The 19,698-nt window shown below is 43.0% G+C and overlaps 1 protein-coding gene across 1 annotated transcript; it reads left to right on the forward strand.

The window, feature by feature from the left end:
* Positions 1–695: 695 nt before the first annotated feature.
* LOC123731877 (B-cell receptor CD22) lies at positions 696–19,318 on the forward strand. The gene is made up of 9 exons (XM_045711277.1): positions 696–1,591; positions 10,358–10,435; positions 14,766–15,110; positions 15,507–15,761; positions 16,024–16,287; positions 16,500–16,596; positions 16,685–16,739; positions 16,854–16,957; positions 19,115–19,318. Exons 2-9 carry the CDS (start codon positions 10,381–10,383, stop codon positions 19,194–19,196), a joined length of 1,257 nt encoding a protein of 418 aa, XP_045567233.1. The 5' UTR covers positions 696–1,591; positions 10,358–10,380; the 3' UTR covers positions 19,197–19,318.
* Positions 19,319–19,698: the final 380 nt, after the last annotated feature.

Here is a 19,698-nt window from a genome sequence, read left to right on the forward strand (position 1 = left end):
TAAAAGACAGAGAGGTCCAGTTACTAGATAGGTTTCTCACAGCCATTTACATGCTATCTTCAATCAGTAGAGGCTCTACCTCAGAAATTATTGTGTCAAGCTGTTTAGCTGCATCCTACATCAACACATCGTCCTCATCAACACGTCATCCTCATCAACACATCATCCTCATCAACACATCATCCACATCATCCTCATTATCCTCATCAACACATCATCCTCATCAACACATCATCCTCATCAACACATCATCCTCATCAACACATCATCATCCTCATCAACACATCATCACATCATCATCATCAACACATCATCATCATCAACACATCATCCTCATCAACACATCATCCTCATCAACACATCATCATCCTCATCAACACATCATCACATCATCATCATCAACACATCATCATCATCAACACATCATCCTCATCAACACATCATCCTCATCAACACATCATCATCCTCATCAACACATCATCACATCATCATCATCACATCATCACATCATCATCATCAACACATCATCATCATCAACACATCATCATCCTCATCAACACATCATCACATCATCATCATCAACACATCATCATCATCAACACATCATCCTCATCAACACATCATCCTCATCAACACATCATCATCCTCATCAACACATCATCACATCATCATCATCAACACATCATCATCATCAACACATCATCCTCATCAACACATCATCCTCATCAACACATCACCCTCATCATCCTCATGTCCTCCTATGTCAGCAATCCATGCTTTGGTTTAGTTTCCCCTGGTACTGTTTCCACTTGCTAATGTTTTAGCATTTGTGGCACAAATCCCATTCAAGTCATCCGACCAATATTAGCATTTTTGCACATTTCTTTTAGTCATTTTATCATGTCCAAATCATGTCCAAATCATCCAAATGTATAAAATTCAATGTGAAGCTCAACAAAGTCACTTATAGATGATTTGAACATGATGTGCTAATGTTAATCTGACAAATCATATTATCGGTCCCATGATTTGAATTAGATTTTTGCTACAAATGCTATAATGTTATGTAAATGTAGGAGTGTTTGACATTGCAGCCGACTTTATAGACGAGTCGAGATCTACAAATGACCTTGCATGATAAATAACTACTCACTCACTCAGTCAGTCAGTCAGTCACAATTTACCCACGATGCATCACAGTTTTGATGCTCTCGAACACTGTATGTGTGACTGAGGAAGGAAGCCCTCTCTGCATCAGCTTCTTAGTTCCTGACATAGATTTGTCTAGAGGGTCCATCTATGCATATTTGTCATTATGTCGTCTGCAACAGAATGAGAAGAGCAATTGAGGACTATCTCCATTTTAAAGTAGTTAATGTCTTCTTCTTCAACTTCCATAACTTTAATGACAGTCGGTAAACCAACTGAAAGTTTGTATTCAATGGCTTTAGTTTTGAAGCAAGTGCGCCCTCTATTAAACTCTATGGACACAGACTACTTCAATGTTGGGTTAACCACAGATCTCAAACTTCACACTCAGTGTCTGTTTACTGACAGTAAGTTAACTTACAACACGTCTACCCTTCACTCTGTAAGTATGCTTGACGATATCTTAAAATATGTATATTTTATAATTTGTTTGTAACCATGAACTTCTGTATCCTGTTATGTGCATGGCGATGCTATTGGAATGTATGTTGTTTTGTTTTTCTGTTATGTACTGTGTAGATGTATTTCTGCATATTAATCTGATACAGTATTGTACATGTGGTTTCATATATAATACTTTTTCCTGCTATTTTAAGGACTCTGACAGTAATAGATTTTTGTGGAGACGTGTTTGAAAATGGGCTAAAGTAAGAGGGGATTGGGTGTTTAGCTTTTAGGAGTAATACAGTATTAATATGAAACACAGTGATGGAGGGTTGTGTTTAGGAGTATTATTTACGTGAGACACAGTGACGGTGGATTGAAATGCTTACTAACGGGTCCATTTCCAACAATGCAGAGTAAAAACATTTTAAATAGTGACACAAGGAACTGAATAACAAATAACAATAATGAGTAAAAAATAACATGTCTATTTACCAGTACCTAGTTGATGTGCAGGGGTATGAAATAATTGAGGTGGTTATGGGGCGGCAGGTAGCCTAGTGGTTAGAGTGTTGGACTCGTAACTGAAAGGTTGCAGATTGAATCCCTGGGCTGACATGGTACAAATCTGTCATTCTGCCCCTGAACAAGGCAGTTAACCCACTGTTCCTAGGCCATCATTGAAAATAAGAATTTGCTCTTAACTGACTTTCCTAGTTAAATAAAGGTAAAATAAAAATGTACACACATGTAAGGGAAAGGGGGATACCCAGTCAGTTGCACAACTAAATCCATTCAACTAAAATGTGTCTTCTTTATTTTATTTATCCGTTATTTTACCAGGTAAGTTGACTGAGAACACGTTCTCATTTACAGTAACGACCTGGGGAATAGTTACAGGGGAGAGGAAGGGGATGAATGAACCAATTGTAAACTTCTTCTACAGTTAACCTAACCCCTCTGAAACAGAGCAACACTGCGGGATCTGCCTTAATCGACATCATCGGCACCAGGGATCAGTTGTTGTTGGGTGTTAACTGCCTTGCTCAAGGACAGAACTGCATATTTTGACCTGATTGCTGTTTGGCATCGTAATCGACTTCAGTGGGCAAATACTCACCTTCGATGGCCACTGGCACGCTGGAGAAGTGTGCTCTTCACGGATGAATCCTGTTTTCAACTGTACCGGGCAGATAGCAGACAGCGTGTATGGCGTAGTCTGGGCAAGCGTTTTGCTGATGCCAACGTTGTGAACAGTATACCCCATGGTGGCAGTGGGGTTATGGTATGGTTAGGCATAAGCTATGGACAACGAACACAATTGCATTTTATCGATGTCAATTTGAATACAGAGAGATACTGTGACGAGATCCTGAGGCCCATTTTTGTGCTATTCATCCACCGCCATCACCTCATGTTTCAGCATCAAAATGCATGGCCCCATGTCGCAAGAATCATACACAATTTCTGGAAGCTGAAAATGTCCCAGTTCTTCTATGGCCTGCATACTCACCACTGTCCTATTGAGAATGCTTTGGATGCTCTGGATCGACGTGTACGACAGCATGTTCCAGTTCTTGCCAATATTCAGTAACTTCTCACAGCCATTAAAGATTAGTTGGACAACATTCGACAGGCCTCTATGGAAAGGAGATGTCGCGCTGCATGAGACAAAAAGTGGTCACACCAGATACTGACTAGTTTTCTGATCCATGCCCCTACTTTTTTTTAAGGTATCTGTGACCAACAGATGCATATGTGTATTCCCAGTCATATGAAATCTATTAGGTCCTAATACATTTATTGAAATTAACGGATTTCCTTATATGAACTGTAAGTCAGTAAAATCTTAAAATATTTTGCATGTTGCGTTTATATTTTTGTTCAGTGTAGATGAAAACTCTCTTGGTAAACAGTATTGTTTACTGCTTATCAGAAGGTATTCTAACTCAGGCAAGCAAAAACTTGAGACTTCCTTAACAAAGAGACACACCCCTCCTCCCTTCGACTTACCAGAGTCTGCCATCCATTCTTGAAGATGCACTCTTAGAGAAAAGGGTTCCAAAAGGGTTCCTCGGCTGTCCCAATAGGAGCACCCTTTTTGGTTCTAGGTAGAACCCCTTTCGTTTACATGTAGAACACTCTGTGGAAAGGGTTCTACATGGAACCCAAAAAGGTTCTACCTGTAATTCAAAAAGGTTCTTCCTGGAACCTAAAAGGATTCTTCAAAGGGTTCTCCTATGGCATCAGCCAAATAACCCTTTAAGGTTCTAGAAAGCAAAACATTTTTGTGTAGAAAAACCAGCAAGATGTATATCCAGGTCCTCATTCAGCCACAACTCAAGAAAAACGTATTACAGTTTTCCAGTGATAGGATAGAACATAGCTCATCCAGTTTGTTCTCCAGTGACTGCACGTTCGCCAATATTAATTTATGAAATACATTTTGTATTTAACCTTTATTTAACTAGGAAAGTCAGTTAAGAACACAATCTTATTTACAATAGAACAGAGGGCAATGGTGGTCTATTTGATCGCCAACGTAATCTCGTCAGGATGCCTGCTCGCTTGCCTCTCTATTGCCGCCACTTCCTCTTTCGAGTCCCGGGGGATTAGGGCCTGGTCCGGAGTAAGCAGAACGTCCATAATTTGCCATCTCGTTGAGGTAGAAATGTTTGTCCATATCAAGTTAAATGATCACTGTTCTGATGTCCGGAAGCTGTTTTCGGTCAGAGTAAAGTTAAAATCAGCACAAAAAGACACAAAATAGCGGAGTAGGTCAGGAGCCCGTAAATCAGCTGCTATCCACTGCTTGCCATCTGCTGTTCACAAGGGCCAACAGTGGAACAGAATATGATAGCGGCATGTTCTATAGAACAGACATCAATTTTTGTGTGCTTAAATTTTACTTTTTAACGCCAGTGTTGCGTTTCATTAGTTTGTTATGTTGTTATTAGCCCAACATTATTGAGGACATTATTATTAGGTACCAGTACTATACACGATGGCCAACAGTGGGTCTCTCCCAAATGGCACCCTGTTCCCTTAATAGTGTACTACTTTTGACATAGGGTGCCATTTGGGAAGAAGCCAGTGTAACTGAATATGATCAAGGCATTATATTACTGCCCATCGTACGAAGAGACACTACAGTAATGCTGAGATGCCAGTAGGGAGAGCTCTAGTCTAGAACACTGAAACCTTCAGTATCACTTTGATGCAGCTGATGAGGAGTGTAAATTGAATGTGTTTATAGAATAGAATGAATGACTTCATGGAACTGACCAAATGTAAATGGAACTTTGACCTGTTCCATGTAGAACTCAGAGGGACAAGGCAACACATTCTAAGATATTATAAACATTCCATAAAGAATAGTCAACATATTGTTAACATGATTCTGTATTTAAATAAAAGTGGAAATGGGGGACATTTTGTCCATTTTAGAAATGTAGGGCCCATTCTAATACAGTAACCTCCCTTCTCTGACATGTTGTTCTCGTCGTCATGCATGTTAATGACTTAAAGAGGAAAGGACAGTTCTGCATCAGCTACTTGTGCCCTGACTACTTTAAATATGTATCAACTGGTTGACTCTCTGTACAGGACCTCTCTCCTTCACTTCACTCTATAAGTACGCGTGACAATATCTTGAAAAATAGTTTTGGGTTATTTGATTTTAGTCATTAGTCATATTCTTGAGGGGAATGTATAATTTTACTTCTTGTTATGTTTTGAGCTGTGTTTTGGATCAGAACTGTGTCAGATAAGACCCAGATGCAGACAGTTTGAATAACAGATGTTTATTAACAAAACAGGGGGCAGGCAGACGACAGGTCAAGGGCAGGCAGAGGTCAGTAATCCAGGGTAGAGTCAGTAAGGTACAGAACGGCAGGCAGGCTCAGGGTCAGGACAGGCAGAGTGGTCAAAACCGGAAAAACTAGAAAAACAGGGGCTAGAGAGAACCAGGGGCTAGGGAGAACCAGGGGCTAGAGAGAACCAGGGGCTAGGGAGAACCAGGGGCTAGGGAGAACCAGGGGCTAGAGAGAAACAGGGGCTAGGGAGAACCAGGGGCTAGAGAGAAACAGGGGCTAGGGAGAACCAGGGGCTAGAGAGAACCAGGGGCTAGGGAGAACCAGGGGCTAGGGAGAAACAGGGGCTAGGGAGAACCAGGGGCTAGGGAGAACCAGGGGCTAGGGAGAACCAGGGGCTAGGGAGAACCAGGGGCTAGGGGAGAACCAGGGGCTAGGGAGAACCAGGGGCTAGAGAGAAACAGGGGCTAGAGAGAAACAGGGGCTAGGGAGAAACAGGGGCTAGAGAGAAACAGGGGCTAGGGAGAACCAGGGGCTAGGGAGAACCAGGGGCTAGAGAGAAACAGGGGCTAGGGAGAAACAGGGGCTAGGGGGGAACCAGGGGCTAGGGGGAACCAGGGGCTAGAGAGAAACAGGGGCTAGGGAGAACCAGGGGCTAGAGAGAAACAGGGGCTAGGGAGAAACAGGGGCTAGGGAGAACCAGGGGCTAGGGAGAACCAGGGGCTAGAGAGAAACAGGGGCTAGGGAGAACCAGGGGCTAGAGAGAAACAGGGGCTAGGGAGAACCAGGGGCTAGAGAGAAACAGGGGCTAGAGAGAACCAGGGGCTAGGGAGAACCAGGGGCTAGGGAGAACCAGGGGCTAGGGGGAACCAGGGGCTAGGGAGAACCAGGGGCTAGAGAGAAACAGGGGCTAGGGAGAAACAGGGGCTAGGGAGAACCAGGGGCTAGGGAGAACCAGGGGCTAGAGAGAAACAGGGGCTAGGGAGAACCAGGGGCTAGAGAGAAACAGGGGCTAGGGAGAACCAGGGGCTAGAGAGAAACAGGGGCTAGAGAGAACCAGGGGCTAGGGAGAACCAGGGGCTAGGGAGAACCAGGGGCTAGAGAGAAACAGGGGCTAGGGAGAACCAGGGGCTAGGGAGAAACAGGGGCTAGGGAGAACCAGGGGCTAGAGAGAACCAGGGGCTAGGGAGAACCAGGGGCTAGAGAGAAACAGGGGCTAGAGAGAACCAGGGGCTAGGGAGAACCAGGGGCTAGGGAGAACCAGGGGCTAGGGGGAACCAGGGGCTAGAGAGAAACAGGGGCTAGGGAGAACCAGGGGCTAGGGAGAACCAGGGGCTAGAGAGAAACAGGGGCTAGGGAGAACCAGGGGCTAGGGAGAACCAGGGGCTAGGGAGAACCAGGGGCTAGAGAGAACCAGGGGCTAGGGAGAACCAGGGGCTAGGGAGAAACAGGGGCTAGAGAGAAACAGGGGCTAGGGAGAAACAGGGGCTAGGGGGAACCAGGGGCTAGAGAGAAACAGGGGCTAGAGAGAACCAGGGGCTAGGGGGAACCAGGGGCTAGGGAGAACCAGGGGCTAGGGAGAACCAGGGGCTAGGGAGAAACAGGGGCTAGGGAGAAACAGGGGCTAGGGAGAAACAGGGGCTAGGGGGAAACAGGGGCTAGGGAGAACCAGGGGCTAGAGAGAAACAGGGGCTAGAGAGAACCAGGGGCTAGGGGGAACCAGGCTGGTAGGCTTGGCGATACAAACTGGCAACAGACAAACAGAAAATACAGGTATAAAGGCAGTGGTGTAAAGTACTTGAGTAAAAATACTTTCAAGTACTCCTGAAGTAGTTGTTTTGGGGTATCTGTACTTTATTTTACTATTTTTATTTTTGACAACTTTCACTTTTACTTCACTACATTCCTAAAAGAAAATAATGTACTTATTACTCAATACATTTCCCCTGACACCCAAAAGTCCTCGTTAAATTTTGAATGCTTAGCAGGACAGAAAAGGTCCAATTCACGCACTTATCAAGAGAACATCCCTGGTCATCCCTACTGATTCTGATGTGAAAACTCACTAAACACAAACGCTTTGTTTCTGAATGATTTCTGAGTGTTGGAGTGTGCCCCTGGCTATCTGCACATACAAACAAAACACAAACAGTTGTGCCATCTGGTTTGCTTAACAAGGAATTTGAAATGATTCATACTTTTACTTTTGATACTTAAGTACATTTTTGCAATTACATTTATTTTTGATACTTTATATCATATTATTTAAAACCAAAAACTTTTAGACTTTTACTCAAGTCGTATTTTACTGGGTGACTCACTTTTACTCAAGTATGACAATTGGGTACTTTTCCACCACTGTATAAATACACAGGGGATAAGGGGGGAAACTGGCGACACCTGGAGGGCGGGTGGAGACAAGCACAAGACAGGTGAAACAGATCAGGGTGAGACAGTGTTGGTTGTTACATCAGGGCCTGTATTCATAAAGTGTCTCAGTGGAGGAGTGTTGGAATGTGTGTGAATGACACAGTGGATTTATCTGAGGGTCCTTTAGGACCAGACTGAGTAGGGTTGACATCTATACTGGGACTGATAGGGAGTAGGGTTGACATCTATACTGGGACTGATAGGGAGTAGGGTTGACATCTATACTGGGACTGATAGGGAGTAGGGTTGACATCTATACTGGGACTGATAGGGAGTAGGGTTGACATCTATACTGGGACTGATAGGGAGTAGGGTTGACATCTATACTGGGACTGATAGGGAGTAGGGTTGACATCTATACTGGGACTGATAGGGAGTAGGGTTGACATCTATACTGGGACTGATAGGGAGTAGGGTTGACATCTATACTGGGACTGATAGGGAGTAGGGGTTGACATCTATACTGGGACCGATAGGGAGTAGGGTTGACATCTATACTGGGACTGATAGGGAGTAGGGTTGACATCTATACTGGGACTGATAGGGAGTAGGGTTGACATCTATACTGGGACTGATAGGGAGTAGGGTTGACATCTATACTGGGACTGATAGGGAGTAGGGTTGACATCTATACTGGGACCGATAGGGAGTAGGGTTGACATCTATACTGGGACTGATAGGGAGTAGGGTTGACATCTATACTGGGACCGATAGGGAGTAGGGTTGACATCTATACTGGGACTGATAGGGAGTAGGGTTGACATCTATACTGGGACTGATAGGGAGTAGGGTTGACATCTATACTGGGACTGATAGGGAGTAGGGTTGACATCTATACTGCGACTGATAGGGAGTAGGGTTGACATCTATACTGGGACTGATAGGGAGTAGGGTTGACATCTATACTGGGACTGATAGGGAGTAGGGTTGACATCTATACTGGGACTGATAGGGAGTAGGGTTGACATCTATACTGCGACTGATAGGGAGTAGGGTTGACATCTATACTGGGACTGATAGGGAGTAGGGTTGACATCTATACTGCGACTGATAGGGAGTAGGGTTGACATCTATACTGGGACTGATAGGGAGTAGGGTTGACATCTATACTGGGACTGATAGGGAGTAGGGTTGACATCTATACTGGGACTGATAGGGAGTAGGGTTGACATCTATACTGGGACTGATAGGGAGTAGGGTTGACATCTATACTGGGACTGATAGGGAGTAGGGTTGACATCTATACTGGGACTGATAGGGAGTAGGGTTGACATCTATACTGGGACTGATAGGGAGTAGGGTTGACATCTATACTGGGACTGATAGGGAGTAGGGTTGACATCTATACTGGGACTGATAGGGAGTAGGGTTGACATCTATACTGCGACTGATAGGGAGTAGGGTTGACATCTATACTGCGACTGATAGGGAGTAGGGTTGACATCTATACTGCGACTGATAGGGAGTAGGGTTGACATCTATACTGGGACTGATAGGGAGTAGGGTTGACATCTATACTGCGACTGATAGGGAGTAGGGTTGACATCTATACTGGGACTGATAGGGAGTAGGGTTGACATCTATACTGGGACTGATAGGGAGTAGGGTTGACATCTATACTGCGACTGATAGGGAGTAGGGTTGACATCTATACTGGGACTGATAGGGAGTAGGGTTGACATCTATACTGGGACTGATAGGGAGTAGGGTTGACATCTATACTGGGACTGATAGGGAGTAGGGTTGACATCTATACTGTGTAGGATGTGTGTTTTAACTTTTCTACATCCATAACAACCAGCTCTCTAGACTGATACAGACTCTATGGGCCTTATGGGCCTTCACTACAGATGGTGTGTGTGTGTGTGTGTGTGTGTGTGTGTGTGTGTGTGTGTGTGTGTGTGTGTGTGTGTGTGTGTGTGTGTCTGTGTGTGTGTGTGTGTGTGTGTGTGTGTGTGTGTGTGTGTGTGTGTGTGTGTGTGTGTGTGTGTGTGAGAGAGAGTCAATTGTTGTTTAGCCTCACAGCTTGGGGATAGGAGTTATCATTGAACCTGGTGGTCAGTCTTTAGGCTGCTGTACAGCTTGACGGACCATAGAGAATTGAACATTTATCCTCCTGTATCTGGGGATCTGAGAATAAACAGCTTCACAACAATCAATGTTGAAATATGTGTTTACAGTTCTACACATCTGTTCAATAAGTGATTGTTTTTGTTGTTTGTGATGTTGATGACTTTATTGTATCCATTAGGAAATAGTTTTGCATCAGACAGCATGTCATCTTAAATAGACAGACGAAGACAGACATGCAACACGTCACACACATTACATACATAGTGCAATAGACTTACAGACCGACAGTATTCACATAGACAACCATATAGCACAATACAACACAGCACAATATGAGCCTGGTTCATTTTCAGTAATGAGGCCCTGTACCCCATTTACAGTTTCTACTTCAATGTATCAGGTGGAGTTATTCACCTGCTATAGAGTGAGTTGTTGTTTATGTTTCTAAGACTGCAGGGTGGGAGATGCAACAATGGCCTTGAGAACAGCAGGAAGTGTGTTGCTGGTATTTCTCTGGTCTGTGACAGGTATGGTCTCATTCTTATCTTTTAGTTGTTCTGTTTCTCTACAGACATTTCTAAAGGATATGAATCATAATGTTATTCTGGTGTTAGGCGTCTCCACTTCCCTTTAAATAGGTATCTTTCACACCTCACTGAGTGATTCTTGTCTGTGGTTTCACACTCAACTCACCAACTATGGCAACATGGTGTGGACAAACCCTACTCATTTTGAAATTGATGCATCTTTAAGGTGAAAAAAAAGCACAAGCATCCACAACGTTCAAACATCTTTCCCATAATTACAGGTATTTTATCAACCATTTGAGTTCAGCCATAATATTTGTTGTAATATTTGTTCTCCCTTTTCAGGGGGATGAAATTGTAACCAGCTCTGTAATGCTTGTTTGAAAAAGACAGATACTTTTGAAAAAAGTATAATTCTCAATGAATCTAAAATGAGACATGGCAATCTGCACAAAGGCAAAAAGGCCATTTTTAAACAATGGATGAGCTTTTCTTATTAATCTACTGGAGAACCATTTAGGGTTCAAGTAAAACGTTTGTATAAGTGAAGCTTTTAGAGAGAGGTTTAGTGCTTTTATATGTAATAATCTCAACCCACCCAGTTAGTAATCATTACATAGCGACTGTGTGTTTATTCATGTGAAAATTGACTTTGCCGCTTCAGCATGCTTTTGTGGCACAGTCAATGGCACACAGGGGATATTGGCCAGAAGGTTCAGGGTTCGCCGACCACCACGGATGAGCTCACTCTCCCTGCCTATTTCATTATTACGATCAGAGCCGGCTGCAGACAGTGATCAGCCAGGGGGAAATCAGATTTTCAAAATTTTGATGCCATATTTATAATTATATAAAATATATTCACATTTTCTACCAACAGGTTTCTGTGCCAATGCACCACACAACCAATAAACAAAAGCATAACGACTTGGAGCACTTCTATAGCATGGTTTACGTTTTTAAAACCACAATCAATCTGAACAAATAGGAATACATCCCACCTTACCTTGTAGGCTTACCCAGTATCGAAGGCTTGACAATCTCTGAATGTCATTCAGCTTTCTGGTGTTTTGTAACAAATGTCTCTTTCCATTCATCAAATGGCTGCTGCACAGTTTGGATTGATTGATTTTATTGGTCAGTTAAAAAAATACATACACACATGTACACACAGTTTATTTACAGTGACCAGGATTGTTGATTTAAAGGACAATAAAGTCTGGGACTTATTTACATTGTGGTGCCTATGTTTTACATAAACACATTTACATTGCATAGATACAGACACATTGCATAGATACAGACACATTGCATAGATACAGACACATTGCATAGATACAGACACATTGCAGATATAAACACATTACAGAGATACATTACAGAGATACATTACAGAGATACAGACACATTACAGAGATACAGACACATTACAGAGATACATTACAGAGATACAGACACATTACAGAGATACACACACATTGTCACGGTTATCGATGGTGAAGGAGGACCAAAATCCAGCAGGACTGCGTTTGTTCATCTTGAACATTTATTAAACTCAAAATGAACACCAAAACAACAAAACAAACTCACGATCCCCGAACAGTCTTCTCAGGCTCACACACGCTAGACAAGAAACAATCTCCCACAAAAACCTACACCAAACAATTACCCATATATAGGACTCTCAATCAGAGGCAACGAGGAAGCACCTGCCTCCAATTGAGAGTCCCAAACCCCAATCAACCTAACATAGAAATACATTAACCAGACTACACATAGAAATACATAGACCATAAACCAAAAACCGGAAATAATAAATCAAACGCCCTTCTACCAAAACACCACCCCGAACCACATAAAACAAATACCCTCTGCCACGTCCTGACCAAACTACAATAACAATTAACCCTTATATTGGCCAGGACGTGACAGTACCCCCCCCCCCCCTAAAGGTGCTAACCCCGGAAGCACCTCAAGAATAACAAAAACCCCAAACAACAAAAAATCCCCCTAAACTAAAGGGAGGGTGGCTGCCGTCACCGACGGCACTTGTGCTACACCCCCCCTCCCCAACCCACTTATACAGGTGGTGGTTCAGGCTCCGGCCTATTGTCCTCCAGAGTGCCGACCGACCCGATCTGCCTCGGACCGTAGGCAGACTCCCCCTGCTCTGGATCATGGGCAGACCTCCTCCTCTCCACCCTGTATGCAGACTCATCAATTAAACCGTTAATTACTTTAAGTTCTGAAATGTCAGGCTTACTCAGTTTAGGGTTGCTGCTAGACTCCCTTGATTTTTGGTCATCAGCAGACTCTGGGCAGATGGGCCACTCTGGCTGATCCTGGCTGAGGGGCCGCTCTGGCTGATCCTGGCCGACGGGCCGCTCTGGCTGATCCTGACCGACGGGCCGATCTGGCTGATCCTGGCCGACGGGCCGCTCTGGCTGATCCGGGCAGTCGGGCCGCTCTGGCATCTCCGGGCAGTCGGGCCGCTCTGGCGGCTCCTGACTGACGGGCGGCTCTGGCGACTCCTGACTGACGGGCGGCTCTGGCGACTCCTGACTGACGGGCGGCTCTGGCGACTCCTGACTGACGGGCGGCTCTGGCGACTCTTGACTGACGGGCGGCTCTGGCGACTCCTGACTGACGGGCAGCTCTGGCGACTTCTGACTGAGCCGACGCACTGGAAGCCTGGTGCGTGGTGCTGGTACTGGGGTTATCAGCCTGGGAACACGCACTTCCAGGCTAATGCGGGAGCGGGAACAGGACGAGTCGGACTGGGCTGATGCACTTGAAACCTGGTGCGTGGTGCTGGTACTGGACGTGCCAGACTGGGAACACGCACCTCTAGGCTAGTGCGTGGAGCGGGAACAGGATATATAGGACCGTGGAGGCTTACTGGCGGTCTCGAGCTTAAACCTGGCATCGCCCTTTCTGGCTGAATGCCTACTACCCCCTGGTAAATGCGGGGTGCTGGTATAGCGTGTACTGGCCTAAAAACACTTGGCCTCGCCATAATACTCATTACCCCGAAGCACGAGACATGTCCATTAACTGGCTTCTGTGACACAGTCCGGGGATTTGGCCTGGGGCTCCAAACTTGCCCCGCCAAACTACCCATATGCCCCCCCAAAAAAAATTATTGGGGCTGCCTCTCGGGTTTAATCGGCAGTCGTGTTCCTCGGTAGCATTCCCGGTCTTTGCTCCATTTCTTCCATGGGCCCTCTCCGGCCATAACTTGCTCCCATGTCCATTTCTCCCGTTTGTCCAATTCAAATTCCCTCTGCTCCTTCCAGTCCACCTGTTGCTCCTTCCTCTGCTGCTTGGTCCTTTTGTGGTGGGAGATTCTGTCACAGTTATCGATGGTGAAGGAGGACCAAAATCCAGCAGGACTGTGTTTGTTCATCTTGAACATTTATTAAACTCAAAATGAACACCAAAACAACAAAACAAACTCACGATCCCCGAACAGTCTTCTCAGGCTCACACACGCTAGACAAGAAACAATCTCCCACAAAAACCTACACCAAACAATTACCCATATATAGGACTCTCAATCAGAGGCAACGAGGAAGCACCTGCCTCCAATTGAGAGTCCCAAACCCCAATCAACCTAACATAGAAATACATTAACCATAGAAATACATAAACATAGACCATAAACCAAAAACCCGGAAATAATAAATCAAACGCCCTTCTACCAAAACACCACCCCGAACCACATAAAACAAATACCCTCTGCCACGTCCTGACCAAACTACAATAACAATTAACCCTTATATTGGCCAGGACGTGACACACATTACAGAGATACAGACACATTACAGAGATATAGAAACATTACAGAGACACAGACACACTACATAGATACAGACACATTACAGAGACACAGACACATTACAGAGATACAGACACATTACAGAGATATAGAAACATTACAGAGACACAGACACACTACATAGATACAGACACATTACAGAGACACAGACACATTATAGAGATACAGACACATTACAGAGACACAGACACATTACAGAGATACAGACACATTACAGAGATACAGACACATTACAGAGATACAGACACATTACAGAGATACAGACACATTACAGAGATACAGACACATTACAGAGATACAGACACATTACAGAGATACAGACACATTACAGAGATACAGACACATTACAGAGATACAGACACATTACAGATACAGACACATTACAGAGATACAGACACATTACAGATATAGAAACATTACATAGATACAGACACATTACAGAGATACGTTGGCTTAATTCTGATAGCATTGTGTTGTGTGACCTTGTTTCAGTGGTACTGGGTCAGAATGTCTGGAGTGTGACTTACACCAAGAAAAGTATCTGTGCCTTGAAGGGGTCAACAGTGGAGCTGCACTGCTCTTATACATATCCCAGTGGTACAGTCACAACAACCCTCTGGTTCACTGAATCTGGGACTGGTGTAGAACCTAAAGATCTAGGTCAGGACCCAGAGTATGCAGGTCGTCTGGAGTGTCATGGAGATCAGAAGAATTGTCACACACTGAGGATCACAGACCTGAGAGAGAGTGACTCTGCTGAATACAAGTTCAGATTATTAACAGATCAGACCGGAGGGAAATATATTGGCAGTCCTGGAGTCACTCTGTCTGTCACAGGTACAGTTACGTACATTCAATATAGTTCAACTGTTGAATTCCATTTAGTTCAAGAAAATTGTCTTGGTTTGTTTTTACAGTATCTGTCACTCATCTCACATCTATCTAGATAGTTGTAATGTGAGTGTGGTTCTGTATGTATGCTAAAGCATATGATGTGTGTGCTTCAGTGTATGCTGTGATTTTAGCATGTATGCTAATGAGAATGTTCTGTTAAAATCTGTTTAAATTGACTCTATTGAACCCAATACTTCCTGGAAAACAGTGGAAAGTATTACAGAGTTGACTATCCTGGCTAAATAAATCAAATTCATTAATGAATGACTAATTACCTTATAAAGGGCAGCTATACAGACACAAAGGAGGAGAATAATGATTTGTTTCCTCATACTCTAGATGTTGTGTTGGAGATGGATCCTACATCTGTGTCAGAGAGGGAGAATGTCACACTGATATGTAGAACCAAATGTACACTGGACCCCATCACAGCCTACAGTTGGTATAAGAATGGACAGCCTATACCAAACAGCAACACCTCCTCTCCTGTCTATAGCCTATTCTCAGTCAGCAGTGAGGATACAGGCCGATACTCCTGTGCTGTAGAAGGCCATGAGGATCTCCCCTCTGCTGAAGAGACTCTCACTGTCACATGTCAGTACATTGTGGGTTTCATTTGATATACTGATTATGTTGATTCTTGAATTGGGAATAGATTGTTTTCCATATGAATAAATATGAATAAATATTTTTGTGTGTAACATCCATTTCCTTGAATTTGTATTACCACCATATCATCATTCTTTTTAATTATTATTTTTCTGATTGTCTTTTACTATGAATTAAATGATTTCAAACTCACCTGTAAAATGTAAACACAAATGTTGCTATAAATGAATCTGGTCTTCAACACCAGATGGTCCAAGGAACACCTCAGTGTCAGTCAGTCCCTCTGGTGAAATAATGGAGGGCAGTTCAGTGACTCTGACCTGCAGCAGTGAATCCAACCCACCTGTGGACAAATACACCTGGTACAAGAAGAATGTTACCTCACCAAAAGCATCAGGACAGAGTTACAGCATCACTAACATCATCTCTGAGGACAGAGGAGAATACTACTGTGAGGCTGAGAATACAATAGCATCTAATAACTCTACAGCTCTGATGATCATTATAGCAGGTGAAGTTACATCTTCAATACTTCAATACAAAATGATGTTCAATAAGAAATGATGTTTCAAGGTAATCTTCTTCTAGTTTGCATCATTACACTTTGGTTTAAAACTATACATAGTCTTATACATACAAGTATTGCATTAATGTCCTGTATTGCAGTATATTAATTTTCAGTTCATAATAACATGTACTCATATCATCTATATTATCTTTTAGAGAACCAAACCTCAGTTCTAACTGCTGCTGTAGGAATCATAGTGGTTGTTCTGGGTGTCATACTGGCTTCATGTCTCTCTGGCTTCATGTGGTTCAGGTGAGTGAAAATGCATATTTTAAAGATTATTTCACTTTATTATCTTCATTAATTTGTTCATTCATTCATTCGTTCATTTATAAAACAGGAAGAAGGCCTCCAAATCCACCTTTGACACAAGACACACAGCAGACGACGGACAGGTGAGTCTGTTCAGACAGATGGAAGATCATTTTTGTTGCTTTGTGGGAAATGTCCACTCTTCATGCTGTCTGTCCCCAGGTCTATTTATATTGTCTGTTCTCTCTCTCCGTCAGGGAGACTCTAGTGCAGTGTATGGCAACATCTCAGGCATGGCCATGACCCCTGCTGCAGCACAGACAGTGGCCACCTTCGACCAGGAACAGGACGAGGATGTCCAGTAAGCTGCTGTGAAATTCAACCTCTCCAGTGCTGCCACCCTCTGAGCATATTCTACCATTACAACAACATAGAGTCAATACTGTATACAACATTGTGAACACACAGACAGCATCAAGGTCATTCATATGTTGCTGCTTATTGGAGGAGTAGACAAAGTCATTCAAATAAGCAAAACAGTTGACCATTAGTGACCCCTCATTGTTCTCTGAGAACTCCCTCCATCACTATCTGATGACATTTCATTGTTCTCTGAGAACTCCCTCCATCACTATCTGATGACATTTCATTGTTCTCTGAGAACTCCCTCCATCACTATCTGATGACATTTCATTGTTCTCTGAGAACTCCCTCCATCACTATCTGATGACATTTCATTGTTCTCTGAGAACTCCCTCCATCACTATCTGATGACATTTCATTGAACTCATACTATGGTGTAAAAGTAGGCATTTTGAAAAGTCACAGTTTTAATGTCTTAAAGGTTCCAGGGGTATTCTTCAGGCCAAATGGCATTTCCTGAAACTGCACTCTACAATATACATCTCAAGACAATTACTATGACATGTCTATAACCTGTTGGGGCTACAGGTTAGCAATGAACCCCGAGACGGGATTGCTAACAAGGCTGGAAATTCAAAACATCAAAAATCTAATAATTTCAATTTCTCAAACAATCAACTATTTTACACAATTTAAAAGATAAACATCTCCTTAATCTAACCACATTGTTCGATTTTCAAAGAGGCTTTACGGCAAAAGCATAAAGTTAGATTATGTTAGGACAGTACATAGCCACAAAAGTACAAACATCCAGTTTCAATTCAAGGTCAGGCGTCACCAAAAGCAGAAACCAGCTAAAATTATGCACCAACCTTTGACAATCTCCATCAGATGACACTCCTAGGACATTATGTTATACAATACATGCATTTTTTGTTCCATCAAGTTCATATTTATATCCAAAAACAGCATTTTACAGTAGCGTGAAATTCCGATTTTTTTCTTCTCTGAAATGCTTCCGGTGAACATAACAAAATTACTATTCGAAAACATTGGTAAATTATAATATTGTCATTCAAAGAATAATATATTATCATCTCGTAATTGCTACCGAATGGCCAGATCTCAAAATAACTTTACTGGGAAATCACATTTTGCAATAAACGGGGTGCTATGCTAAGAACAATAAGCTATGCTATACAGTTAGCATCATCTAATATCGATAATAACATTGTAAATATCCCCTTACCTTTGATTATCTCCACCAGAAGGCACTGCCAGGAATCCCAGGTCCAGAACAAATGTGGTTTCTTTTGACAAAGTTCATAATTTATGTCCAAATAACACCAAGTAGTTAGCGTTCATTATGCTCCCACAAAACGTGGTGGGGGGTGTAAAATCACGCCGAAAAGCTAAAAAAACCTAGTAAATAATCTATTTACGTTCGTTCAAACATGTCAAACGTTGTTTAGCATTAATCTTTTGGTCCATTTTTAACGTTAAACATCAGTAATATTTTCACACAACCTATCCTATGTCTAGATAAACAATAATGACAAACTCACGCTTCTCAGATTTATGCGCAGGCGCCAAAAAATGAAGTGACGACATGTCAACTTCCATGCATTCTAATTTGCTCTCTGTTTATCATAGACGCTTCAAACAACTTTATAAAGATCGTTGACATCTAGTGGAAGCCGTAGGAGTTGCGAAATGAATCCTTTCTCACTATGGTATCTATAAAACAATGACACTAAATAGTACAGTCACAAAATTCAAAAAAATGTTTTATCTATTTTTCACAGGTTTTTGCCTGCAATATGAGTTTTGTTATACTTACAGACACCATTCAAACTGTTTTAGAAAATTCAGAGTGTTTTCTATCCGAATGTGTTAATAATATGCATATCCTAGCTTCTGAGTTGGTGTAGGAGGCAGTTAAAAATGGGCACATATTTTCTTCAAAATTTCTCAATACTGCCCCCTAGCCCCAACAGGAGTGATGTGATGAGGGTTTTAAGGAATGGCTCTGGTTCCATTCTAAATGGCACCCTATTCCCTATTTAGTTCACTACTGGTCAAAAGTAGTGCACTATAAGGGAGTAGGGTGCCATTTGGGAGTCACATTCAGTTTAATGGATGTTTCTTTCTCCAGGCCCACGGTGGAACAAGCAGCTGAGGAGGACCCCTCTGTTCTCTACAGTACAGTCAACAAACCCAGAACCAAGAAGACCTGAACACAACAAACCCAGAACCATGAAGACATGAACACAACAAACCCAGAACCAAGAAGACATGAACACAACAAACCCAGAACCAAGAAGACATGAACACAACAAACCCAGAACCATGAAGACATGAACACAACAAACCCAGAACCAAGAAGACATGAACACAACAAACCCAGAACCAAGAAGACATGAACACAACAAACCCAGAACCAAGAAGACATGAACACAACAAACCCAGAACCATGAAGACCTGAACACAACAAACCCAGAACCATGAAGACATGAACACAACAAACCCAGAACCATGAAGACATGAACACAACAAACCCAGAACCAAGAAGACATGAACACAACAAACCCAGAACCATGAAGACATGAACACAACAAACCCAGAACCATGAAGACATGAACACAACAAACCCAGAACCATGAAGACATGTAACCTTTATTTACCAATCACGGCCAGTTGTGACAGCCTGGACTCGAACCGGGGTGTCTGTAGTGACAC

Source organism: Salmo salar, unplaced genomic scaffold (genome assembly GCF_905237065.1).
Source record: "Salmo salar unplaced genomic scaffold, Ssal_v3.1, whole genome shotgun sequence".
NCBI lineage: Eukaryota > Metazoa > Chordata > Actinopteri > Salmoniformes > Salmonidae > Salmo > Salmo salar.

Bases quoted from the DNA above. Each gene is read 5' to 3' on its own strand.
- LOC123731877 (XM_045711277.1), top strand. From the start codon at position 10,381: ATGGCCTTGAGAACAGCAGGAAGTGTGTTGCTGGTATTTCTCTGGTCT. The intron at 15,762-16,023 runs GTCAGTACATTG...CTTCAACACCAG, and splicing joins AGAGACTCTCACTGTCACAT to ATGGTCCAAGGAACACCTCA. The intron at 16,740-16,853 runs GTGAGTCTGTTC...TCTCTCCGTCAG, and splicing joins ACACAGCAGACGACGGACAG to GGAGACTCTAGTGCAGTGTA.